Genomic DNA, 22,786 nt, shown 5'->3' on the forward strand with positions numbered 1-22,786 from the left:
ACAGCCCTCACATGGCCACAGGCGAGACCCCGGCCTCACTACTCATGGGATTCCGACCCCATCTTCCCAGTTCTTTCCTCGTTCCGGAGGAAGGTCTCAATGTCGGGGCAGGGGAGAGGGTGAAAGACCTAAATCTTCGACGAAAATGGGCCCATGAAGCCATCTTCAACACCCAAAAATCACAGATTAAAGCTTATAATTCTAAACACAAGGAAGTTATATACAGCGTAGGCGACCTCGTTCTCATCGACCCCCACAAGTTAAACCTCCTGGAAGCAAAAGGGGAAGGGCGCAAACTGATGCAGAGACGCATAGGACCCTTCGAGGTAACGGAGGTGATTAATGACAACGCGTATCGGCTAAGGCTCCCCGACTCCTACCCAATGCACAATGTGGTCAACGTGGCTCACTTAAGGCCATACCGGCCTGCAGGAGACGACTCGCGACCCCACCTGTCCAACCCTAGAGATGACATTAGAGCCTCGGAAGAGTTCGAGGTGGATGATGTGGTGGGGCACAGGAGACGAAAGGGGAAAACGTTATTCAGAGTTCGGTGGAAAGGGTATGGAGCCCAGGAAGATACGTGAGTGACGGAAAGAGACCTCAGAAATGCACCCGAAACATTGGCGAAATATAAATCAAGGACTGGCTTGAGTAGACGCTATTAGGTGCCTACTGCCCAATCGAGTGAAGTCGGGACTTCCCAAGTCGGAGCCAGATCACGGCATCAACCGATCATCGTTCACTCCTGATTGCCACCGATCTCTCCCACTTCTCAACCTCGTCCCATGTTGTTAGCCTTAGCCAGCATCAGCCGAAGGCCCGCCCCCAGCAACTCTGTTGTGATCACCGACGCTCACAGAGGGGATCATGCCGGACTAGAAGCCATTGAGATCGACATGGAGCCCTTCAAAATCGCTTCATCGCATAGTATGTGGTTGAATGGTCAGTTTGGGGCATCAGATCCCATATTCTCCTACGTACCCGTTAGAAGCCTGGGCTCTGGTCCTCGTCTGCTCGATCGACTATGGATACTGGTTCCAGAGGACCATCATCTCAACGAGGTGGAAGTGCTGAAAGAAAACCATAACCAAAACGTTCCACCCAGAGCCCTTACCCCGCTGCTAGAGCGTTGGCAGGCAGCCAAGACAGCCACACTCGCAGCTGAGGCCCACTCATCCTTACGACTACCAGCAGAACTGTGTGACATCATCTACAGAGTGGAATCGGAAGCCGGAGGAGACCACGAACAAGATCGAAATGCCTTTGCCTTCCAATTCACCCCGTGGCAGCATCTGATTATCATAGTAGCTCGATATACCTACATCCTACACATCATCTCTCTTCTTGTGGCTTTCGTTAACTTCACCCGGGCAAGAGATCGCCTGTTGCCGGATGCCATGAATCTGGATTGGGAAGTAGACTGGTTCGAACCTCCAAAAGGAACAATTGTCGAGGATGGCTCAGTCGACGACCAAACCGCACTGGATCTGCTTGAGCTGGCACCATATGTGGCATGTGGGTTGGCCTGTCGCCAGAAAAAGGACAATCACCTGGAAAATTTCGACTCACCCGACTGCGCCGCCAGGGCACAGACTCTCTTAGCTCAGCACCTTGGAGACTCAAGGTTACAATGGTTCTTCGACTGGCCAGTGTGGGAAGGCCCCCCAGACCCGCTACCAGGGACAGAGGATCGAGACTCCTATTTGCGAAAGCTGACATGGCCTGGACCACCCACATCCAGTCAAGATCTTTCCACTCTCAAGTTGGTCGAAAGGAGGCGATACCATAGAGCTTTCTATTACATGGACACAGGACGATTCATGACTCATAACGAGGCTACAGATGTGGTGTTGGAAGACAATGCGGAACGCCGTCTACTACAACCTAACCAACCGATGGTCATCGACGACGACGTTGAACCGCAGAACAAAGATCTTGCCGTCCATGACCTTGCCATCCCGGATTCCTTTCCTCCCTCCCCTGAATGGCCAGGAACTGGCAATTCGTTGTTCTCACCGAATTTTGGGACACCGTCTTCCTTGCCGGTTCCCCTTTCCTCAGCCGCATCATCCGTCTCATCCTCCCTCTCAAACACTTCGAGTTTGGCTCGCTGGCAGAGACTCCCAAGAGAAGAGAGGAGGTCGAATCCTTACCCTGGGTCTAGAAGGGTGCATGTAGCAAACCGTCCCAAACAACCACGTTGGCGTATGTGAGATGAGTCCTATAACTCTGGGGCCGACTTGTACTGTCCGGAGGTCCACAGCTGTGAAAGATCTTGGTGTTGGAAAGCCTCCTGGGACTCGCTAGTTCGGAGGGAACCTCGAACAAATTCTAGATCCCCGAGTGCAAGGGGTCCCTCGTCGAGTTTAGTGCCATATCAATCCCCTTCAACGTCCTCAGTTCCGCGCGCTGCCCCTGTTGCCCTGCCAGTGAATCCCACCTGGGTGGTGGACAGTGGCTCAAACATGGCTGTACCTGCATTCGTGGTCAATCTGGCCACACCTCCTCCCCAGGCCCCGTATCCGGCGCCGCCTTCTTACCATCACGAAAATGTGCCACCTTCCTACGTGTCCTCATTGCGTCCACATGATGATCCCTACGATTACCCTCCCATTCGGCGCCATTCACGATCTAGGAGCCGTTCCCCTCACCGAGACGATCGTCAATGGCATGGCCCTCATCCACCCCGACACGGTCGGTAGAGACTGGGGGGTGATGTTATAGGAATGGAGTCTCCCGCGACCATGTCGACTGAACGTCCACCACAGCAGGTCCTCCTTCTCCATATCCTCCCTTCTCTTTGTTACCTTCTCCCTGCTTCCCCCCCTTTCTTACACATTCACTCCGCACTAAGCTTTCCCTTATCGGGTTTTGGTGCTGGCCGGATTATTTATTCTATTTTGCGAGATTTCTCACGATCATTTCTTATTCAATAGTTAGCGTCACGTTCATGTACAGCAACAGCCGAAAAGACGGAACCTAACGAATAACACACCATCCTCTTCTGTGCAACAACTGTAAACCTCCTTGTGCCAACACTGTATCATCTGTGTAAGATTGTGTATGTCTCGGTCACCATCTATATGGGTCATCCCTGCCAAGGTTGACGACTCTAGCCACAGATCATCGAGTTCATGTGTGACTCAACTCAGGTATGCGTGAACACCTTTTGTTACGACTCACGTCACTCGCCCAGGTACTGGGCTCACGTCTGTCTCACCTTACGGTGAGCATCTGGTTAATTCTACAGATGGATTGGTATTCGATACAAGCTTCCCCTCGTCGCTGGTACGCTCTCGTGAGTGCCAATTAGCCGTCGAACCCACCACATGTCGTTCGACCTATGATTGACTAACCCCTCCGTCACCGGTACGCTCTTACGAGTGCCAAGTACCCGTTGACATGAATACAGACCGTTTGCCAGATGAACGGTCTCATACCTCGTTGCCAGTATGCCCATCTGGGCACCAAGTATCCGTCAACCCAGCCTCTAGTAGCTCCCTCAAGGAGCTAGAACATCACTCATTGCTGGTACACCCAATTGGGTGCCAAGTGCCCATCAACCAAATCTCAGGAAGCTCCCTCAAGGAGCCGTTATCTCACTCGCTACTGGTACGCTCCCTCGAGCGCCAAGTACCCGCTAGCCCTATGTCCTCGACTAGTCCCATTGTGGACATTCTCTCAACCTGTGATCCTATACACCCATGCACGGTATGCTCACGTAACGAGTGCCAAGTATCTGTCATAACAGACTGTCATATCCCGGAATCCCGACCCTGCACACTCCCACCACACCACACCTTCCTAACAACTTCACCATCCCCTACACCATGCCTCCCCACTCCCCAAGTCACCTTCCCTCCTGACTGCCTCAGCTCCGGTCTGGTTGTGGCACACCGAACCTTGGCCACTCCCATCCCGGAAGCTCGGTCCCGAGTCGGAACATTCGGAGACCCCGGATTTGCTCCGATATCCCGACGGACCTCCGACATCCCGTGACATGCCCTTAAACCTCTCCTCCACCCATTTCATTTATTTGAGTCACCTAACATCCTTCGGATATGCAACTCCGCTTTCGGAGCTACCCGCATCCTTCGGTGATCTCCCTCACGTTATCACTTATTAGTCACCTTCTATTCTTAGCACGACTACCTTCTTCCTTTCATTCAGTCGGCTAACCCCCTTTGTCCATTTGTCTTCCCCATTCATTTTCCGGCCTCCAACTCCGCCCTCCTTGGCCCGACACCTCGGTTCCCCATTAAGATATCGTTCGGGACCTTTCGGTACCTCTCGGTATCATTCGGTACCTTTCGGTGTTGTCCCATTTGTCATTTCGGACTTTGATTAAGTCCTCCCCATTCTCCTTTACAAATACCCGTAGATTAGAACCTGTAGTTCCTCAGTTCTAATCTCGACTAAAATGCCACCCAAAGTCCCTCTGAGTGAACCCCGCTCCTGTTCTACAAGATACCTCAGACATAAGAAATACAAGGACTAACTGAGACGTAACAGAGGCACAGCGCTCCCTCCGAGTCGCTGAGGCCGCGTCCTTCTTAGAGCCTCTTGTACCATCCAGCAGAACCGGGCTCCCTGAGAAGCTTCGGTTCACTACCGGAGCCCTCGGACCCCCCTCTAGTTGAGCCCTGCCTGCGTTCGGACTCACGCATTTACCCCCCTTTCCATCATGGGTTTTTGACACAGACTCCCATTCATCATGAGGTCTCAGCTTTCTGTCAAAAGCTTCAAGGCTATCGGACAATTCTAATTACACGACTAGGCCACCCTACATACATGAGGTGGACAATTCCAAGTCGTCTATAAGGATGGAAAGAAATGGATTGCCCTTAACCCATTTCTTTAACAGGCAGGGTGCTGAACCCTGACACATTTGAATCCCTTGCATTCAGCTGGAAGCTGGGATGTATAGCCCCACTCCTCTAGAAGTTTGGCCATACCCTTAAACTTTCCGGCATAGGTCAGGTGATTGTCTGGGTAGTAAAGACTTTGTGGCTGGCTGTCAAACAATGCATCAGCCATCCACTTCTTGATTATGTGTGGTTTCCCATTGCTCTCATATATGATCTGTCCTTGTTCATTGCATGCAGAAACAGATACACCCCAGTCCTTGGGGAACTTTGGAATTTTGAGCACACAGAGAGAGTCTTTAGCATGCTTGGCATGGCCTGGGCATTGTCAAAGATGAGGACATGTTTCTTGTTGGGGTATGCTTGAAGAAGAATGTCCATAGCTTGAGATGCCTGTGCAAGAATGTCCTCATTAGTGAAATACCCATCTCTATTCTTTCCTGGTTTGAGAATGACACATGCAGCACAACCATCATGACCCTTGGGCCAACCATAGTCTGCAGAGATAAAGTCGGCAACCATAAGTGAGGCACCCTCTCCCTTAGGATAGGGCTTGGCAGTTTCTGAATTATGGACCCAGCGCACCCTACGGCAATCATGTGCATAGAAGATGGATTAATCATGAAACCAGAGAACCACCCGCTGGCCTGGAGAAAAATCCAACCTTTCCTCATCCCCATTCTCATCCCACTTCCTCATCAACTTTGCATACTCAGCCATTCGGGGCAGGAAAACTGACTGCCAACAGTGGACAACATCATCATGCTCATGGCCATCCGAGTATTGGCCTCTTTTCTCCTGTTGCCACTGATATCCCATGATATGCAGCCAACGTTGAGCTGTCCAAACAGACACTGATTTGTCATGTTCCAACCACTCTTTCATCTCCGATCATTGAGGAAGTCCACAATATCCATTGCTGAGATGTACAGCCCAAGTCCGTGGAGGTGAGTCTCAAGTTCCTCTTTGAGATCCTCATCTGTGGCAATTTCCTCTCATGAATGAACATCCGGCACCATTTCCACAAGCATGATGCATATGAAGTTCCCTGATTTCATACATTTGCGACAATTGTTGATGCATGAACCCAGCCCAAGTCTCCACATCTTCCATTTCCCCCAGAGCCATAGATCTGGAGAAGTTGGAGCATTTGCTGTGCTCATACTTCCACCATTTGATCCAGGTGAGTTTTCTTGTAGCCTATCCCCCTTATCGCATGATGGCTGAAGGGTCTGACTGAGATCTTGTGCTGCCTCAGTAGCATCGTCTCTCTTTGGAGGTAGAAAGTGGGATTGGGAGTGGGGGGAGACCTCATTATGTTCAGGAGTGGGGGTTGGGATCTTTTCTGGCCTGGGTTCAGGTGTGGGTTCAGAGGGACTGCATGTGTAATTTGGAGTCTCCAAACTGTGGTGATGGCTTTGAGATGATATCATTGCTGGGCTAGGAGGGGGCTGAGTGTGGTGTGTTGTACCCTGTGGCTTCTGCCAGTCTGGGTGTCCACAGGCCTGGGTACTGGGGAATCAGGAGGGAATGATGCTGGGGGATTTTGGTGTTGAAAAAAATCAATAATTGTGCGTTTCTGTAAGGTGGGTGTCCTAGAACCCAGCTGTGAGTATCAATATGTATGATTCACAGTGGGTAGGACGATTGTGACCTCCCTGGGTCACATGACCCCCTACATACATGGACTGTGACCTGACACTCTCCCCCCTTGCGTTGCTTGTCAGTGCACACAAAGAGAAAGAGGGAAAGGGTACAGGAAAAGAGAGAAAAGAAAAAAAAAGAAAAAACAATCTTTTCCATGACAATTTTATGTGGTAATTTACGAAATGGAGAAAGTAGAAAGTAAAAAAAGGAGTGTATTGGTAAGTGAGTGAAATGTTATGTGTATTGTTAGGAAAGTTTAAATAATAGAATGGAGGCTAGAATAAATGAATGTTAGTTACCTCCACAAATTTTGTGGGGTTCTCCCCCCTAGACTGGTGTCTAGGTGATAAAATAAAATAATGAGTAAAAATCCTTTGCCCTCAGGTAAAGGGTTCTCCCCCCTAGACAGATGTCTAGGTTTAAAAAATGTGGTCTAGCCATATAAGGGTATGGCCAAAGGAATGATTGGCCTTGTGAGACCTGGCATCGCTCCACCTGCTTCCTGATCTAGGAAGCAGTTTTACCCAGTATTGGGTAAGGTCACATCATCTGGAAGTCAGATGATGAATTTAACCTCCCTTGGGGGTGGTTTATCTGTTGGCTGGACAGGTGGATCACTATGGGTTTCCCCATAGTGAGTAGACGGTATAGTGGTATCCCTTTCAGATGATGAAAGGGAAAAAGTTGAAGATTTTCGGGGATTTTTCCCCAAGAGTAGGTTACAGAGAGTGTGATCTCTCTCTCTCATGGATAGACCATGAGGTTTTTCCAGAGGAAAAACCGGTGTTGGCATTGCTTCAGCAATGTCAAAAACCCGGATCGTAGGGGTAAATGCGTGAGTCCGAATGCAGGCAGGGCTCAACTAGAGGGGGGTCCGAGGGCTCCGGTAGTGGACCGAAGCTTCTCAGGGAGCCCAGTTCTGCTGGGTGGTACAAGAGGCTCTAAGAAGGACGCAGCCTCAGCGACTCAGAGGGAGCGCTGTGCCTCTATTACATCTCAGTTAGTCCTTGTATTTCTTATGTCTGAGGTATCTTGTAGAATGGGAACAGGATTCACTCAGAGGGACTTTGGGTGGCATTTCAGTCGAGATTAGAACTGAGGAACTACAGGTTCTAATCTACGGGTACTTATAAAGGGGAATGGAAAGGACTTAGTCAAAGTCCGAATGACAAATGGGACAACACCGAAAGGTGCCGAATGATACCGAGAGGTACCGAACGATATCTTTAATGGGGAACCGAGGTGTCAGACCAAGGAGGGCGGAGTAAGAAGCCGGAAAATGAATGGGAATGAGAAATGGGTAAGGGGGGGTTAGCCAACTGAATGATAAGAAGAAGATAGTCGTGCTAAGAATGGAAGGTGACTAATAAGTGATGATGTGGGTGAGATCACTGAAGGATGCGGGTAACTCCAAAAGTGGAGTTGTGTATCCAAAGGATGTTGGGTGACTCAAATAAATGAAATGGGTGGAGGAATGGTTTAAGGGTATGTCATGGGATGTCAGAGGCCCGTTGGGATATCGGAGCAAATCTGGGGTCTCTGAATGTTCTGACTTGGGACTGAGCTTCCGGGATGGGAGTGACCAAGGTTCAGTGTGCTGCAACTAGACCGGAGCTGAGACAGTCAGGAGGGAAGGTGACTTGGGGAGTGGGGAGGCATGGTGTAGGGGATGGTGAAGTTGTTAGGAAGGTGTGGTGTGGTGGGAGTGTGCAGGGTTGGGATTCCGGGATATGACAGGCAATGGGTGACTTCCCAAAGGGTAATTGGCTAGACCACCTCCCACCACCTGATGAACCTGGCCCTGAGTGCGGGTGGTCATCCTGTGGCCCGATGTGGTGCCGTTCCACCATATTCTGGGAGAATCCCCTCTGCTCCCGCATATCCAAAGAAGGATGGGAAATATCGCACATGTTAAGTCCATGCGATGATGGTTGTCCCCCAGATCTGGGGTTCCCAAGGCACTGACTGTGTGCCTTGGTCTTCCTTATCGATTCCCAGACTTCTAGTCTGGCGATTATCTGTTCTGTACTCCCCACCCTCCATTCAGGTGGGAACTGGACAAAGTCCAGAAGTGCCTTGGATAGAGGCAGAATCGATGCGGGTTTATGTGTCGATTTGGGTGACATGGACTCTTTGTCCATGTTAGAGTGGATGCGCTCATTCCTGGATGAAGTGCTGAAGGAGAGAATGAAGGAAGGTCAGTTGGGAGGTTCAAATGAGACCACCGCCAAGCTGTTCCCTGGTTCTTTAGTTAGGATGGGGAAGTGTACTAGTATTATTTGTCATAAATATAGTACCAATCCGAGTGTTTTGGCTAATTCTATTTTTATGGGTTAGTCTAAAGTTTCTGGGAATTGACTTACAGATAAACCAACCCAGCTGTTCCTTTATTGAGATTTCTTAATTTGTCTAGGTGTAACTCTGTGTAGCATTGTTTAATTTGGAATTTAAATCTTCTACTTGGTGAAGTTTCAAAGATTCTACTCAGTTAATGGATTTAGATTGTGTCTGGAGTGTCCCTTGAGTTTGTTTTATTTTTGTCTTATTTTATTGCTTGTTTTAACAGTAGCAAAATAACTGTTTTGTGTTTACACTTTGAAATCTGGAGTGTTAACCAGCTCTCCTATTGAAAGATCTACTTAATATTTCTCTCCTTAATTGCTGCCTTTTACTACAGTGGCAATCTTAACTGTATATCACTTTTTCGTGCTGGAGTGACAACCAGAAATGCTTGAGAAAAATGATACTCTATTTTCTTACTTCTCTAAGGGGGGCGAAAAGTCGCAGAAAGGGTCTCCCTTTTATACTCCTTGGGTTGCCTTCCTTTTTCACGCTCTACCTTCTATTTACAGGATTTATTTACAGTGTATTTTTCTCAAACTGAATAAAAAATGAAATTTTCACGCTATAGTTCTACTGCACTGAACTGCAGTTCTACTGTGGTCAGACTGCACCTAGAATCCTTATTGTCCTCCCTTGCCTAAGCTATTTTAATAGTTGATTAGAACTTGGCTGCACTGCATTTGTCGCAGTTACCTATTTCAAATTCCTTATATATACCATTAAATTTGCTATGACTCGGTGATTCTGAATTCAAACTTCGCATTACTATGCGTACGGCTGTGCTGAGACCTTCAGCTGATTTATTCCATTTTTATTTAGTGACATTTAGTTAAAATGAGACTGAAATGGTAAATGAGTGAATTATTCTGGTTTAAAACCGAAAGAAAAAGTTGCTAGTAGTCAAGAATTACTCAAACAAATGTATTATAGCTCTCCACTTCATTAGAATATTGTTCCCTAAAATTCCCACCATGGTCCGTCATAGTTTAGTGGTTTTCGTGGGTTTCGTTCATCTTCCCTGATTCCCCTTTGTATTATCACATCCTAATCCTCCATATGTATTGTTTGTTGTTATAGTAGGTCGTCCTCGAAGATATCATATTTTTATGTATTTTATTTAGGCCTCTGGACCTCTTGAAGCTGTCTTCCCGCGCATTATCAGGTTTCTAACTTCATGCCCTTGTTTCTCATTCATTTCTGGATGGTTTCTCACGTTCTTGGTATCATAAATTTTCATTTATTCCCACCTTTCCAATGGTACTAAAGTTGTGTTCCATTTCCTGGTATTCGTCGAGTTAGCAAAAGTTCGTGCACACATTCGGTAATCACGTGCATCGTTCCCATAGTCGTTTGTATGCAGGCAGCATGTCTGTTTAATTGTTCAGGATTTATGGTATGTGCGGGTGTTTGTATCCTTCATATGGGCTTCTGTGATTTATTTCAGATTTTTCCCTCATGATCTAAGGTTGTTTTGCACTTTCTGTGCTTTGTTTTGACCAGGCTCTTCCTTATTTGGACGGAAACTGGCCCTTGCAATCTGCCAAAGTGTGGATCTTGGTTCCAATGGCCAGTTCCCTTCGCATTGCCACCCTCACATGTCATTAAACATGATGCGGATTTCTATATTCCCGTCGTGGGTATAACTTCACAACAGCTGGACCGTTTGGGCTGAAAATTTGCATAACTATAGTTCCCTATTTTTCATAATTTCCGTGTAAATTTTCCTGTATGTTTTAATTATGGATCCTTCATAAACATTGTCTTTTCCCTGAGCTCGGACTTTTGATGTCGCTATTCCCGTTATTGGATATCACATTAATGCGTGATCCTTTTATTATGAAAATTTGGGTGGATTAAGATTAGATCCCCTCCTTGCTAATGGGTCATCAAGCTCGTCTCGGTCGTTACTGATTAGTCTTCACGCTTGCTTTTTAAACGTTGTCCTCATTTTGCGGGAGTTTTAGTCATATCTCCGTCGTTTATAGGTAGTTTTTCCTGTAATTACTTTCATTGGGTTCGTTTGGGGGACATCTACATTTCCTATTATAAACACGACTTTGACTTTTGCATTAGTTCCTGAGGAATCCTTGTTCCGTGGTACTTCCATCGTTGGCTACATGTGCAGACATGGGAAATGTTAGAACTGGGTGAGGGCAGACAATTCCAGAGGGGAACTGGAGACTTAGCAAGGAGGGACCTTGGCCTCAGCGACTCAAGGGGAGCGCTGTGCCATTGCTGTTTGTCCATTTGGTCCTTAATTTCACAGTAGGCGAGCAGGAAGTCTCTAGGGGGCATTTCAGGTCGATTTCAGACTAAGGGCTAAAACGAGTATGTACAAGTGCCAATATATATAATGGAGGGGGCAAAAGCACAAGGAAACAAAGGGGATCCGAATCGGAATGAAGGTGTCTGAATGGGAACAAGGGGGTGACAGAAGTGGAGCGGTACCAAAGGTCATAAGGCAGAACCTGTGATACGTCTGAAAGGAGGTAAGGAGGGAGAGGCCCAGAGGGGCAGGAGGATGAGGAGAAGTGGGGATGATGACTAACTGGCTAGAATGGGCAGAAGCAGCAGTCCAAATAGGGATGAGGGGAAAATGCGAGAGATACATTACAAGCGGTGAAAGTGCTGAAGGTGATCCGTGGAGCTCGGAGGTTATGGAGGTTACGGAGGCGGGGTTGAAAGTCTGAGGAATATTGGCAATGGTGTTTACGTAGTATGAGGTCACCAATGCAATGGACTAAGACCAAGGTGGAGTCAAAGTCCGAGGTAGGGACTATGATGGAGGCTCGGAGCAAAGGTACGAGCAGTGTCTGAGTACGAAGTACGGGACAATGGCGGAAGGTTGTAACTTGGCAGGAGGTTGGCAGGAGAGGACCAGAGGGAAGAGAGAGGAGAGAGGGAAGAGGGAAGGAGTGGTGGAAGGGAGAGTTGTCAGGTCCGAAGGTGAGTATCGGAGTGGACAGGAGAAGAGTAGGAGGATGACGGTGTTGTGGGGACAAGTCCGTGCAGGTCAAACCAACACTTATCGCACATTTCACCCCCTACTGCATCAGGGACTAGGATTGGTGAGTCGTGGTAATAGTAGGAGTTGTAGAGACTGTGGAGATGGTTCTGAAGAGGCCAAGATCGTCGGATTTGGTGGAGTGGTTGAGGAGATCTGACATTTTCTTTATTGTCTTTACTATTTTCATCCATTCACGCATGTGACTTTCCTTTTATATTTCTATCAGACTCTTCCATGACAACTGTACAGACAGTTAGTTAGAGGTTAGACGGAGTATCAGCACCGTACTCGCAGGACCCACATCTACCCCAGAGAGAGAGAGAGACCTACCCCCCCCGGACCTGAGCCACGAGTCTAGATTGATAGACCTGTTACAACGGAAGGGTGGAGGTGTTTGTGAGGAGGGAGCGGAGGAGTAGGAGGAGGAGTAGTAGGAGGGTGGCGAGAGGGGTGGTGTTCAGTCCAAGGTGAGTATTGGAGCGGACGGAGATAGGGGAGGAGTGGGATGGAGGAGTGGAGGTGGCATGGGAGGTGAGAGGAGGTGTGGTGCCAGGACTGAAGGTGAATATCGGAACGGACAGCGGTAGGGTAGGACTCCGGAGGTGGTGAAGGAGGAGGTCTGGGAGTCGGGTCGGGATTGGGTATGCATGGATATGACAGGAAAGCAGTTTCCATGGAGGTTCTCTGATTGTTTTTAGAGTCAAATCTTGGTCGATTGTCCTAATTCTTTGTTTAATATTTGCTATAAATTCCCCCGAAAATTTCGTCTTGTTGATGCTAAGCTTGAAGCATTTTTGCTAATTTTCTTTCTTTCAATTTTTCGCGTATGTAGTCGTAATAATTCATAAAAATTCATTAAAATTCGTTAAAATTCAGGTCCTTCTATTTTCTCATATCTACTTGTCGTATGGGGTTTTGTGATTTATCTGGCATATTTCCATAATGGGTTTCCATAGTGTGACCATTATTTCTCCTACAGTGCTAGTCTCACTGCAGTTGTGAGACAATGACCGCCATGTGGAGATTTTTTCCACATTTCTTTCACTCCGGACTGGCTCCCTGTGCAAGTGGAGGACATTCCATGAGTGTTTTGGATGATTCCCAGTCTTGTAGACTGGGGTTTGGACCGGCTCGCACCTAGGCACCGAGCTGGACATCTCACTATGGCTGTGAGATGGTAACAACGATGTGGAGATTTTTTCCACATTTTTTGCAATCAAAAACGGCTCCCTGCGCGAGCAGGAGTTGTTGTTTGATTGTTTTGCACAATTCCCAGTCACATAGACTGGGATTGAACCAGCATGCTGCGATTTTGCGAGCTGGACGTCTCACAGTTAATGTGAGACGATGTAGACACTGTGGAAGTTTTTTCCACATTTTTTGCGATCACTAACGGCTCCCTGTGCTGGCAGGAGCTGTTGTTTGATCGATTTGTACAACTACCAGTCGCATAGACTGGGGAGTGAGCTGGCTTGCTGCTATATCGCAAGCTGGACGTTTCGCGGCTGACGCGAGACGATTCCGTAGATGTGGACGATTTTTCCACATTTTTTGGAACTCCAAACGGCTCCCTGCATAAGCAGGAATAGTCATTTGGTTGTTCATGACAACTACCAGTTGTATAGACTGGGGAGTGAACCAGATTGCTGCTATATTGCAATCTGGACGTCTTGCGGTTAATGCGAGACGATGCTGGAGATGTGGAAGATTTTCCCACATTTTTTGGAATCAAAAACGGCTCCCTGTGCCAGTGGGAGTGATCAATTGATGGTTTTGTGTAACTCCCAGTCAAATAGACTTGGGAGTGAACCAGCTTGCTGCAATATTGCAAGCTGGATGTTGTGCAGGTGACGCGAGACGAATCTGAAGATGTGGACGATTTTTCCACATTTTCTGGAGCTCCAAACAGCTCCCTGTGTGAGCAGGAGCAATCGTTTGGTTGCTTCTGATGCCTTCCCATCACATAGAATGGGAGGAGTAATGCTTTGAGGCCTGGGTGGAGGAGCCCAGGCATAAATGATGCATCAGCAAAAAATTGTTATGCTCCTGAGTGCTCCGGAGTATCGAGAGCACTGGGAGAATCAGGAGGAGATTGGCTGGTCCAGGAACAGCCCATTTCCTCCGGAGTTGGCTAGGTACTCCAGGGCACTCCCAGGAGGGCCTGGAGCATTGCTTTGTGCACAAACATATCCAGTAAATACAATTTAAATGCTTCAAAGTGTATAGGGGTGAGAAGCTTCTGGGAGCTCCTGGAGCATTTGAAAATGAAAAGGAAAAAAAAAGAGGGAAGATCCCCCATGAATACCTCCTACCACAAGACTAACACAACAAGACATTTAGATCAAACACTATACTATATATCAAGGACACTGAGACTCACCAATACACAATCAAAATTTATGGCCTGATATATGATTAATCTGGCAACTTAATCACTTTCGGGCTGGCAGAATATGGGAGAGGGGGAAATGGGGGAGAATGAGGGGGGGAAATGAGGGGGAAATGAGGGGGAAATGAGGGGGAGAATGAGGGGGGGAATGAGGGGGGAATGAGGGGGGAATGAGGGGGGATATAGAGGGAAATGAGGAAAATTTGAAAAATAGGGACTTCTAAAAAGTTGAAAAAAATAATTAGGGAAAAAATCAAAAAAATTCAGGAACTGTAGTGCCTTTGAAGTGCTTTCAGGATATATAATTATTTGCAAAATTGAGGAAGAAATGATGGAGAAAAATGGAAAATACTTTCGGAGACCCGAGAAAGAATGAGAACTGAATTGATGGGAAAGTCTGAAAATTGAATAGGGAAGTGAGGGGAAGCCTTGTAGCATTGTTATTTTCTGCTGTTCTAATTTTTCCTGATTGTTCTTGGTCTCACTCCCAGCTGCTACTGGATACTCCTGGATACTCCTGGAAGCTCCTGGGAGGGTCCAGGTGTGTTGTTTGAGCAAGACATGACGACGTGCCAGTACGCATATCATGCCCATATCGGCTATCCGATATGATACCCTTTTACCATGTGTTTCGTGTTTCACTGTTGATTGCCTTCCACATGTAGCGCTGTCGCGTATCTCATTTTCTTATCACTTTTGTCTGATATCCGTGTTATTACTTTAACTACTTATACTGCTGTGCAGTTACAATATCAAGTCGGTTGTTCCCCCGTTATCCAAGTGTCCCCGCTGAGAGCTACATAACAACAAGGTGTCATATCCATACAATCCCGACCTCCGCTCCGGGCTCCTGGAACTCCGAACTCCGACTTCCGGAGCCCTACTTCCCTTCCGTCACTTTCTCCTTGCCGACTCCCAAGAGGTTATCCCACCTCCGGCTCGGACACCACCTTTGGTCCAACTCCGGAACATTCCGGGTCCGACCCCAACCTCGATACCTTCCAGACGAGTACGCAAAACCTAAGCTCCTGACTCCAGACCTCCGCTCCGGAATCCCATTCGCGTCTCCGTCTCCGGAACCTCCGGTCTTAGCTCCGACCTCGGACTTTGACCCCACCTCTGCTTATACCCATTGTATTGGTTAGCTCATTCCATTTAATTACCTTTGCCAATATTCCGGAGTTTAACCTCCGAGTTCGGACTTTCCGGACTTACTCCGGACCTTGCAACTATTGCATTGTCCATTTCAATTCCGCTATTCTCCCTCATTCCTATTTGGGCTGCTGCTTCCTTTCTATTCAGTCAGCTAGCCATTCCCCACTCCCAACCTCCTTCCTTCCTCCTTGGGCCTTGGCCCTTCATTCCTCCTTTGAGAAACACCATTGAGTCAAACCCTTGACCCTCGGTGTTGTTCCTCTTTCCATCTCCCTTTGTCTCCTTTCATCCTACCCTCGCTCCTTTTGATTCCGGACCCCTCCTTATATACAATGTACATAGTAACTTGTAACCTCAGTCCGAAATCGACTTGAATTCCCCCAAGAGACTTTCCCTCTGCTAGATCCGAAATTAGGGACCCCCAGGACAACCAGCAATGGCACAGCGCTCCGCCTGAGTCGCTGAGGCCGAGGTCCTTCCATGCTAAGTCTCCGATTCCACTCCGGAGTCGTCCGAATCCGCCCATTCTAATACCAGGAGCAGCTACAGTCATTCACGTGCCAATGGTTTTCACCCCTCAATGGTTAATATGCCCATAGCATCCTTATTTCATAGTCATATTTCTTCATTTTTTTCAAGCTTGTATGCAATGACTACAGCTACAACTATGCAAAAATTTGAGCTGATCGGACATGTAATGAAGGAGTTATAGTAGTTATTAGTGTGGAAAATGGTAAATATGAGGGTTGCGCATCCTGTACATTCCAGAAGTAGGGAAATGACAATAAAGTATGACCTGGGGGTTGGGGTGTTACTCAGGAGCAGAAGGCCATCAGCACATGTGCCAATGTTTGTTTGTTTTGGTGAACAAGCAGTTGCCGGACCTGGGTTTACATCCGTGCTTCCCTTATTCACACATCCATTTCCTGTTCTGCATTTGCGATTTCCTTAATGGCTCGACATGCAGACTCCCTGAGAATGAGAAAGCAAAAGGCATCTCAAGCAGTAGAGGAGCACATGCTGCAAACTCTTGCTTCATATCGTGCTGAATTAGCGCGCGCTCAGCAGGAAGGCCGGCAGGCTGTTAGTGCACGAGAATATGCATTGGAATGCAGGGTCCCATATACTACATTTCTACGGAGACTCAAGGGAGGACAGGGTCGCAATGCAGCTGCTACTTTCTTCGACATTTAAACTCCCAGAGCGGGTATATGGTGATGGCAGAAGCCTCCAAAACATCCAATGGGGCCTTGCTGAGGACACGGAATATGAGAAGAAAACTCATGAAGAGCTGATTGCTGAATTGTGTGAGACACAAGCTGCATTTCGAAATGCAAGGGATTATGTGACAAGCGCTGTTGATGCCATAGATGCAACAAATGCACAGTTAGCACTTTCTGGGATGTACGTATCAAAGGCTTGGACTCAGCTTCTTTCCCGTGAGGAGGGAGAGAAAAACAAGGAGGAAGGTGGTCGGATCAAAGGTGTGTTTGGGCGCATGGTGACACATGAGGGATTTATTCAGCAGCAGAGTGATCGAGCCAAGAAGAGGGAAATGGAGGACGCGGTGGAGAAGGCAAAGAAGGAGGCACAGAAGGGCTGGGAGGAATTTCAGAGACACCAGAAAGTCGGTGAGGCAGCATGGAAAGTGCAGAAGGAACAGCTGCAAGCGCTGAAACAGAAGGTGCCAAAAAAGCCAAAAGCGGTCACAAAAAAAGACTGGATGGCAGAAAATTATCCTCAGTTGGTAATTTCGCCGTCGGATACAGTGAAAGAGTGTGGAAAAGGAGTGGAGGAACCCATCTGCGACGCCGATGAGCAGTGAACGGGGATCGATCTGGCGTGGGAAATTCAAGGTCACACTATGTCACACTGAACCATTAAGCCGTGAAAGGCCCATTTGCTCACCTGCATTTATTCTCCTTCATTTCTCATTCTTTTTCATCCAATTTTGGACAGTAGGTACATTATAAGTCTGGCTACTATTGGGATTTTTTTTATTTTTTGGAGGGCAGATCTCAAATTATAGTGTCGAAATTACAAAAGGTGCGCCATTGGCACGTGAATGACTGTAATGGAAAATACTTTTGGAGACCCAAGAACTGAATTGATGGGAAAGTCTGAAAATTGAATAGGAAAGTGAGGGGAAGCCTTGTAGCATTGTTATTTTCTGCTGTTCTGATTTTTCCTGATTCTTCTTGGTCTCACTCCCAGCTGCTCCTAGACCCTCCCAGGAGCTTTCAGGAGCTTCCAGGAGTATTGAGGAGCAGCTGGGAATGAGACCAAGAAGAATTGGGAAAAATCAGAACAGCAGAAAATAACAATGCTTACAAGGCTTCCCCTCACTTTCCTATTCAATTTTCAGACTTTCCCATCAATTCAGTTCTCATTATTTCTCGGGTCTCCGAAAGTATTTTCCATTCTTCTCCATCATTTCTTCCTCAATTTTGCAAATAATTATATGTCCTGAAAGCACTTTAAAGGCACTATAGTTCCTGATTTTTTTTTTTGATTTTTCCCTAAATTTTTTTTTTCAACTTTTTAGAGACCAAAATTTTCCTCCCACTGTTCCTGGCACATTACATACTCCTCACCACTCCCAGCTGCTCCTGAACCCCCTCCCAGGAGAACACTATTGGCTCCAGGAGTGCCCAATCTGCTGTTTTGTCTCCCACATGCTCCAGCCACTCTTGATGCTCCGGAGCATAACGGACTTTTGCTGATGTGACATGGCAGGTTTTGCCACGTAAGTTTGGCTTGGATTTGGCTCCCTGCGCAACTGGGAGGCATCACACGAAGCCTTTGTACCCAACTGAGTTGGGTGAAGTGCAGGAGAAGTCATCTCCTTGCAAAAGCAAGGGTTCTTCTGATGACTGAATTTGCGCACCCTCACGAAAGTGAGGTTCTCCTGCTACAGGTGACAGCTCTGCCTGGCACATAAGGGGTTGTGCTGGCAGGACTTTCACCTGTTTCCCAGTCTTATTGACTGGGGGTTTTGTCTCCTTGCTAGTTGCAAGGGTCTTTTGCTTGCCGGAGTGGCAAGTGGAATTTGAATGAAGGTGTGAACTCACTTGTTTCCACATAAAATTGTGGTGGTTCCTAGCGATGCCAGGGATCAGTGTGATATCAGACAAAAAGTACTCAAAAAAGTGTAAGGTGGGTGTCCTAGAACCCAGCTGTGAGTATCAAATATGTATGATTCACAGTGGGTAGGACGATCGTGACCTCCCTGGGTCATGTGACCCCCTACATACATGGACTGTGACCTGACAGTTTCTTTCCATCAATAGTGGTCTTCCTTGGCTTCTCCTGGAGTCCCTTATGAACCTCCTTCTCTTTTGCCTTATCCCAGCATAGACTGCGCTCAGACCAGGTGCTGTTTATGGTTTTTCCAGGGTATATCACTTTGTTGCTGGGTATCTTGCCACAGACATTGGCCAGGTAACCAAGCTTTGTCTGTGTCATATCCATCCACAGCCATCATCCTCACTACCTCTGGTCCTTCTGGATTACCTCCACTCCTTCATCACTAACCTTGGAGCCTCCATATTCCACAATCACCTCTGACTCCCTTGATGGTCACCACCCCTTACCTACACCTCCCTAAGTATGGAGTCCCAAAGGCCTCCAGACAGCTCCGATGTCCGCTAGCGCACTCCCACCTCTGCTGGGCAATTCACTTGCTTGCCCTGCAAGCCTACCTTCGGGCTGATCCCTCCTTTCTGTTTCTGGGTTATAGCCTGCCACTCCACTAACCCCATAACCGGACTCATCGGGAATATTCAGTCAGCTAACATGTAACTCTGTTAGCTCCGCTCTGCTCAGTCCCACCATTCATGGGCCTGCCCTCTATGTAACTATATATACATAACTTGTAGATAGGTTACACCCCAGTGATAAAATTGACTAGAGTTTCCCCCTTCCAGTTCTCATTGCCAGTTAGTAAATTAGGGCATGGATGTGTAACTAGGCACAGTGCTCCTGGTCTAAGTCACTGAGGCCAAAGCCCTCCACCACAGGGACGTCTCCTTCATCCCATTTCTGGTCTCTGACAGTCTGAGACTCATGAAGATATTGAATAAATGTGTTTTCGGATGACATTGCGGGGTTTGATATTTCATCTATATCAGAGTCGCTATCAGAGTCAGGACTACCAGTCAAGTCAACAGAGCCACATTCTCCAGTGCCAACACCAAATGAAACACTGCTGCTAGTCCCATCCAAGAAGCTCCCATGATCTGGAAAGGCACCTGAGCCCATTCCATCTAATCCTTCAATCCTTCAATAGGAACATTAGTGTGCAATTTCTGAAAACAGGTGAGATGGTCCCAGTTCACAATTATTTGACTTCTCCTGGGAGAAGTGTCCAAGGTTATTTGCATGCTTGTGTTTTTTGCTTATAGGCATGATGGAGTAAGGCACAGAGGCAGGCGGAGGCAGAGAAAGGGCAAGTTAACATTTACTTCCCTCTTTTGGAAATCAGTAATTCCTGATTCAATTGGATCTGGTATGCCCCGGCCACCAAAACGCTGGGAGCTAATTTTTCGATTGTAGTTTCAAATGCATAGGGATTGAGAAGAAAGTTGATTCCCAGCATCAACACCCATTTCATCATCTCATTTTGATTGAGTTGAGATATCAAAATTCAGCGACCCAGGAGGTCTTCTTTAGGGTGTACTTTACATAACTTAGGGCCTAGAAATAGTCAAACAGTGTTGTGTTGCAGGCAGAGGGCCTGGTTAGTTTTCAAATATTTTGTATCTGGAGGGTAATCACTTGTGCACATCACCTATCTTACAAAAATTCTACATGCAGTCAAAGTGTCAGAAACAGTATTTGAGGTATTTACAGGAAGCAGAGCAGAGTATGCGGTGTGAGTGAACACTTAGCTATAAGGCTACTCTGTCATATCCATTGAAGGAGCGGAACCAAGAGTGCAGTTTTCCCTGTTCCTGGTTGTGGGGGAGTGTACCTGTTGAAGTACGGTGCTGTGTTAGTGTTTGGGTTGCTTTTTCAACAGTTCAGTGTGCTATAGAAAAATCAAACAATCAAACATCCTGCAGAGCTGTTCAAATAATTCTGTCTGTCTGAGCCAACTCTGGTCTGTTCAGCTCTCAGTCAGAATTCACCTAATTTTACCACTTTTTAGTTTAGGGAGGATTACTCCTATGTGTGGAGAGATACTACTGTTTTCTCCTATCTCACTTATCACACTGTTGTTTCCTTTTGTACAGTGGCAAACTTAACTGTCTCATCACTTTTTCACACTGGAGTGAGAACCAGAAGTGCTTGAGAGAAATATTACTCTATTTTCTTACTTCTCTGAGGGGCTACAAAAAGAGCGAAATCATGGTCCTTTTATACCTTTCAAGACCTTTCTTTCCCATGCTTTGCACTATTTACATGCAATAGAGTATTTACAAGCTTTTGTTCTAGAAAGTGCTACTGACTTGCCCAGATGACTTCATCAGATATGACTCAACCAAAATGACTTGGTTGTTAGAACTAGGCTGGGGCAGACGGTTCTGGAGGGGAACTGGAGACTTAGCAAGGAGGGACCTTGGCCTCAGCGACTCAAGGGGAGCGCTGTGCCATTGCTGTTTGTCCATTTGGTCCTTAATTTCAGAAGCAGTGAGCAGGAAGTCTCTAGGGGGCATTTCTAGTCGATTTTAGACTGAAGGTCCAAAATGAGTATGTACAAGTGCCTGTATATAGTGGAGAGATGAAAGCACAAGGAAATCAAAGGGGGGTCTGAATCAGAACAAAGGCATCCAAACAGAGACAAGGGGATGATGGAAATGGAGCGGTACTGAAGGCCATGGGTTAGCCTCTGCGGTATAACTGAAAGGAGGTAGGGAGGGCAAATGTGAGGCCCTGGCCCATGTCTATATTCCGCTCACAACATCAGTTGATGTTGTGTTGTGTAATAATTATGTCGCAATGCTAATTTAGCATCATGGAAGCTTCTCTATTTATTTGTGCCAAGAATGCATTAGATTGTATATAAACCCTCGGGGTAGCTGTAAAAGGCAGATCAGCCTTTACTTCTACCCTGTTAATATGCAGCAAATCAAAGCGTATAATTAGACGGACAACTGAGGCCTGAGGCGAATGGGGGAATGGAACGTTACCGTCCCCAAACTAGTAAGATACCTTTCACTTTTTTATGCTATATTCTCTTTTCCATTCTCAGCACCATGTTACCGGTGCCGAAACCCCATTTGGCAATGCGCGCATCGTTGGCCCCTGACAACGTGCAACTTTGATCAAGTTCTCATGCGAACTTGTTGAACGACTCGACACATCTTCTTGATGTCATGGAAATACAACACCAGGAGTATGTCCAACGCTCCCGCCAACACAGCCGGCCCCTCCACTGGCCATAGGGCGGAGGATGACACCACCTCAAGTGATGGTGGTGATCTGGGCCTGCAAGGGCCCAGGGACATGTCTCACTTACATGAGAGATGTTGACCAAGTCACAATGTCTGAAGCCCTAGCAGCTGAGACTCTTGCGGCATACGTCCCAATGCACACGTCACATCCTCCATCCCCAACCCACTCCCTCGCGTCTGAAATGGCACGAGTACTAAGAAATCGCATTGACCAAGTCGACGACGACATCGCCAACTTGAGGGGCGATGTCCATAACATGAATACCCAAACCTCTGGGAATAGCGATAACATCGCTCGTCTAGATCGTAACATCATTAAGGTGGAGGAAAGACTTAATGAGAAATTAAACGAAATTCTCCTCGCACTCTCTCGACGCGACAAGCCAAAGCCACCCGCAGCAATGGTGGATAACCCACCTGCAAACCCTCCAGTGAACCCAACAACGGGTGGGGACCCTATTGTTGTCTCTGACCAGACGAAAAAAACTGCTGTTGAGGCACAGGCGCCCCAAGAGGTCCCTGTAGTCCCCATTAATCAAATGGGTCAACCAATCACTAAACCCGCTGTGGAGGCGCAAGCGCCCCAGGAGGTCCCTGTAGTCCCTGTTAATCAAACAGGTCAACCAATCATTGGGGTCCCCATACCTGAAGGGATCCCCACTGTCTCTGCCGTCATCACAGAGGTGACAAGTTCACGCCCGTCCATCGAGGTACAAGAATCTGATGGACAATTTGTTCCCATCTTTAGTGGAACTAAGCCACCTACCCTGTCAACGGTGCCAGAACCACTGGCGCCAAGGGGAAAGGTAGGAAGATCGACCCAGGACAACTGGCTGGATCATCGACTGCAGGGGAGAGTGGAACTTCTCCATCCCATTTCAGGCCAGGCTTCGTGCCCACACCGTTCATTCTGTCATTGCAACCCACGAACGGTGGGGTGAAAATACCACGCATTGACGCTACTCAAACACGTAATTTCCCT

At 47.4% G+C, this 22,786-nt stretch overlaps 2 protein-coding genes across 2 annotated transcripts; one reads left to right on the forward strand and one right to left on the reverse strand.

Annotated features, from left to right (window-relative positions):
• Positions 1 to 8,104: 8,104 nt before the first annotated feature.
• On the reverse strand, positions 8,105 to 8,656 carry EI90DRAFT_3115912 (uncharacterized protein; the record flags this gene model as incomplete). The annotated part of the gene is made up of 1 exon (XM_039062837.1): positions 8,105 to 8,656. One exon carries the CDS (start codon positions 8,654 to 8,656, stop codon positions 8,105 to 8,107), a length of 552 nt encoding a protein of 183 aa, XP_038922712.1.
• A 7,704-nt stretch (positions 8,657 to 16,360) lies between these two features.
• On the forward strand, positions 16,361 to 17,247 carry EI90DRAFT_3207785 (uncharacterized protein; the record flags this gene model as incomplete). Its single annotated transcript, XM_039066435.1, has 2 exons — positions 16,361 to 16,496; positions 16,525 to 17,247. 2 exons carry the CDS (start codon positions 16,361 to 16,363, stop codon positions 17,232 to 17,234), a joined length of 846 nt encoding a protein of 281 aa, XP_038922713.1. The 3' UTR covers positions 17,235 to 17,247.
• Positions 17,248 to 22,786: the final 5,539 nt, after the last annotated feature.

This window comes from Cantharellus anzutake, assembly GCF_015039405.1.
Source record: "Cantharellus anzutake strain C23 chromosome Unknown EI90scaffold_3, whole genome shotgun sequence".
Taxonomy (NCBI): domain Eukaryota; kingdom Fungi; phylum Basidiomycota; class Agaricomycetes; order Cantharellales; family Hydnaceae; genus Cantharellus; species Cantharellus anzutake.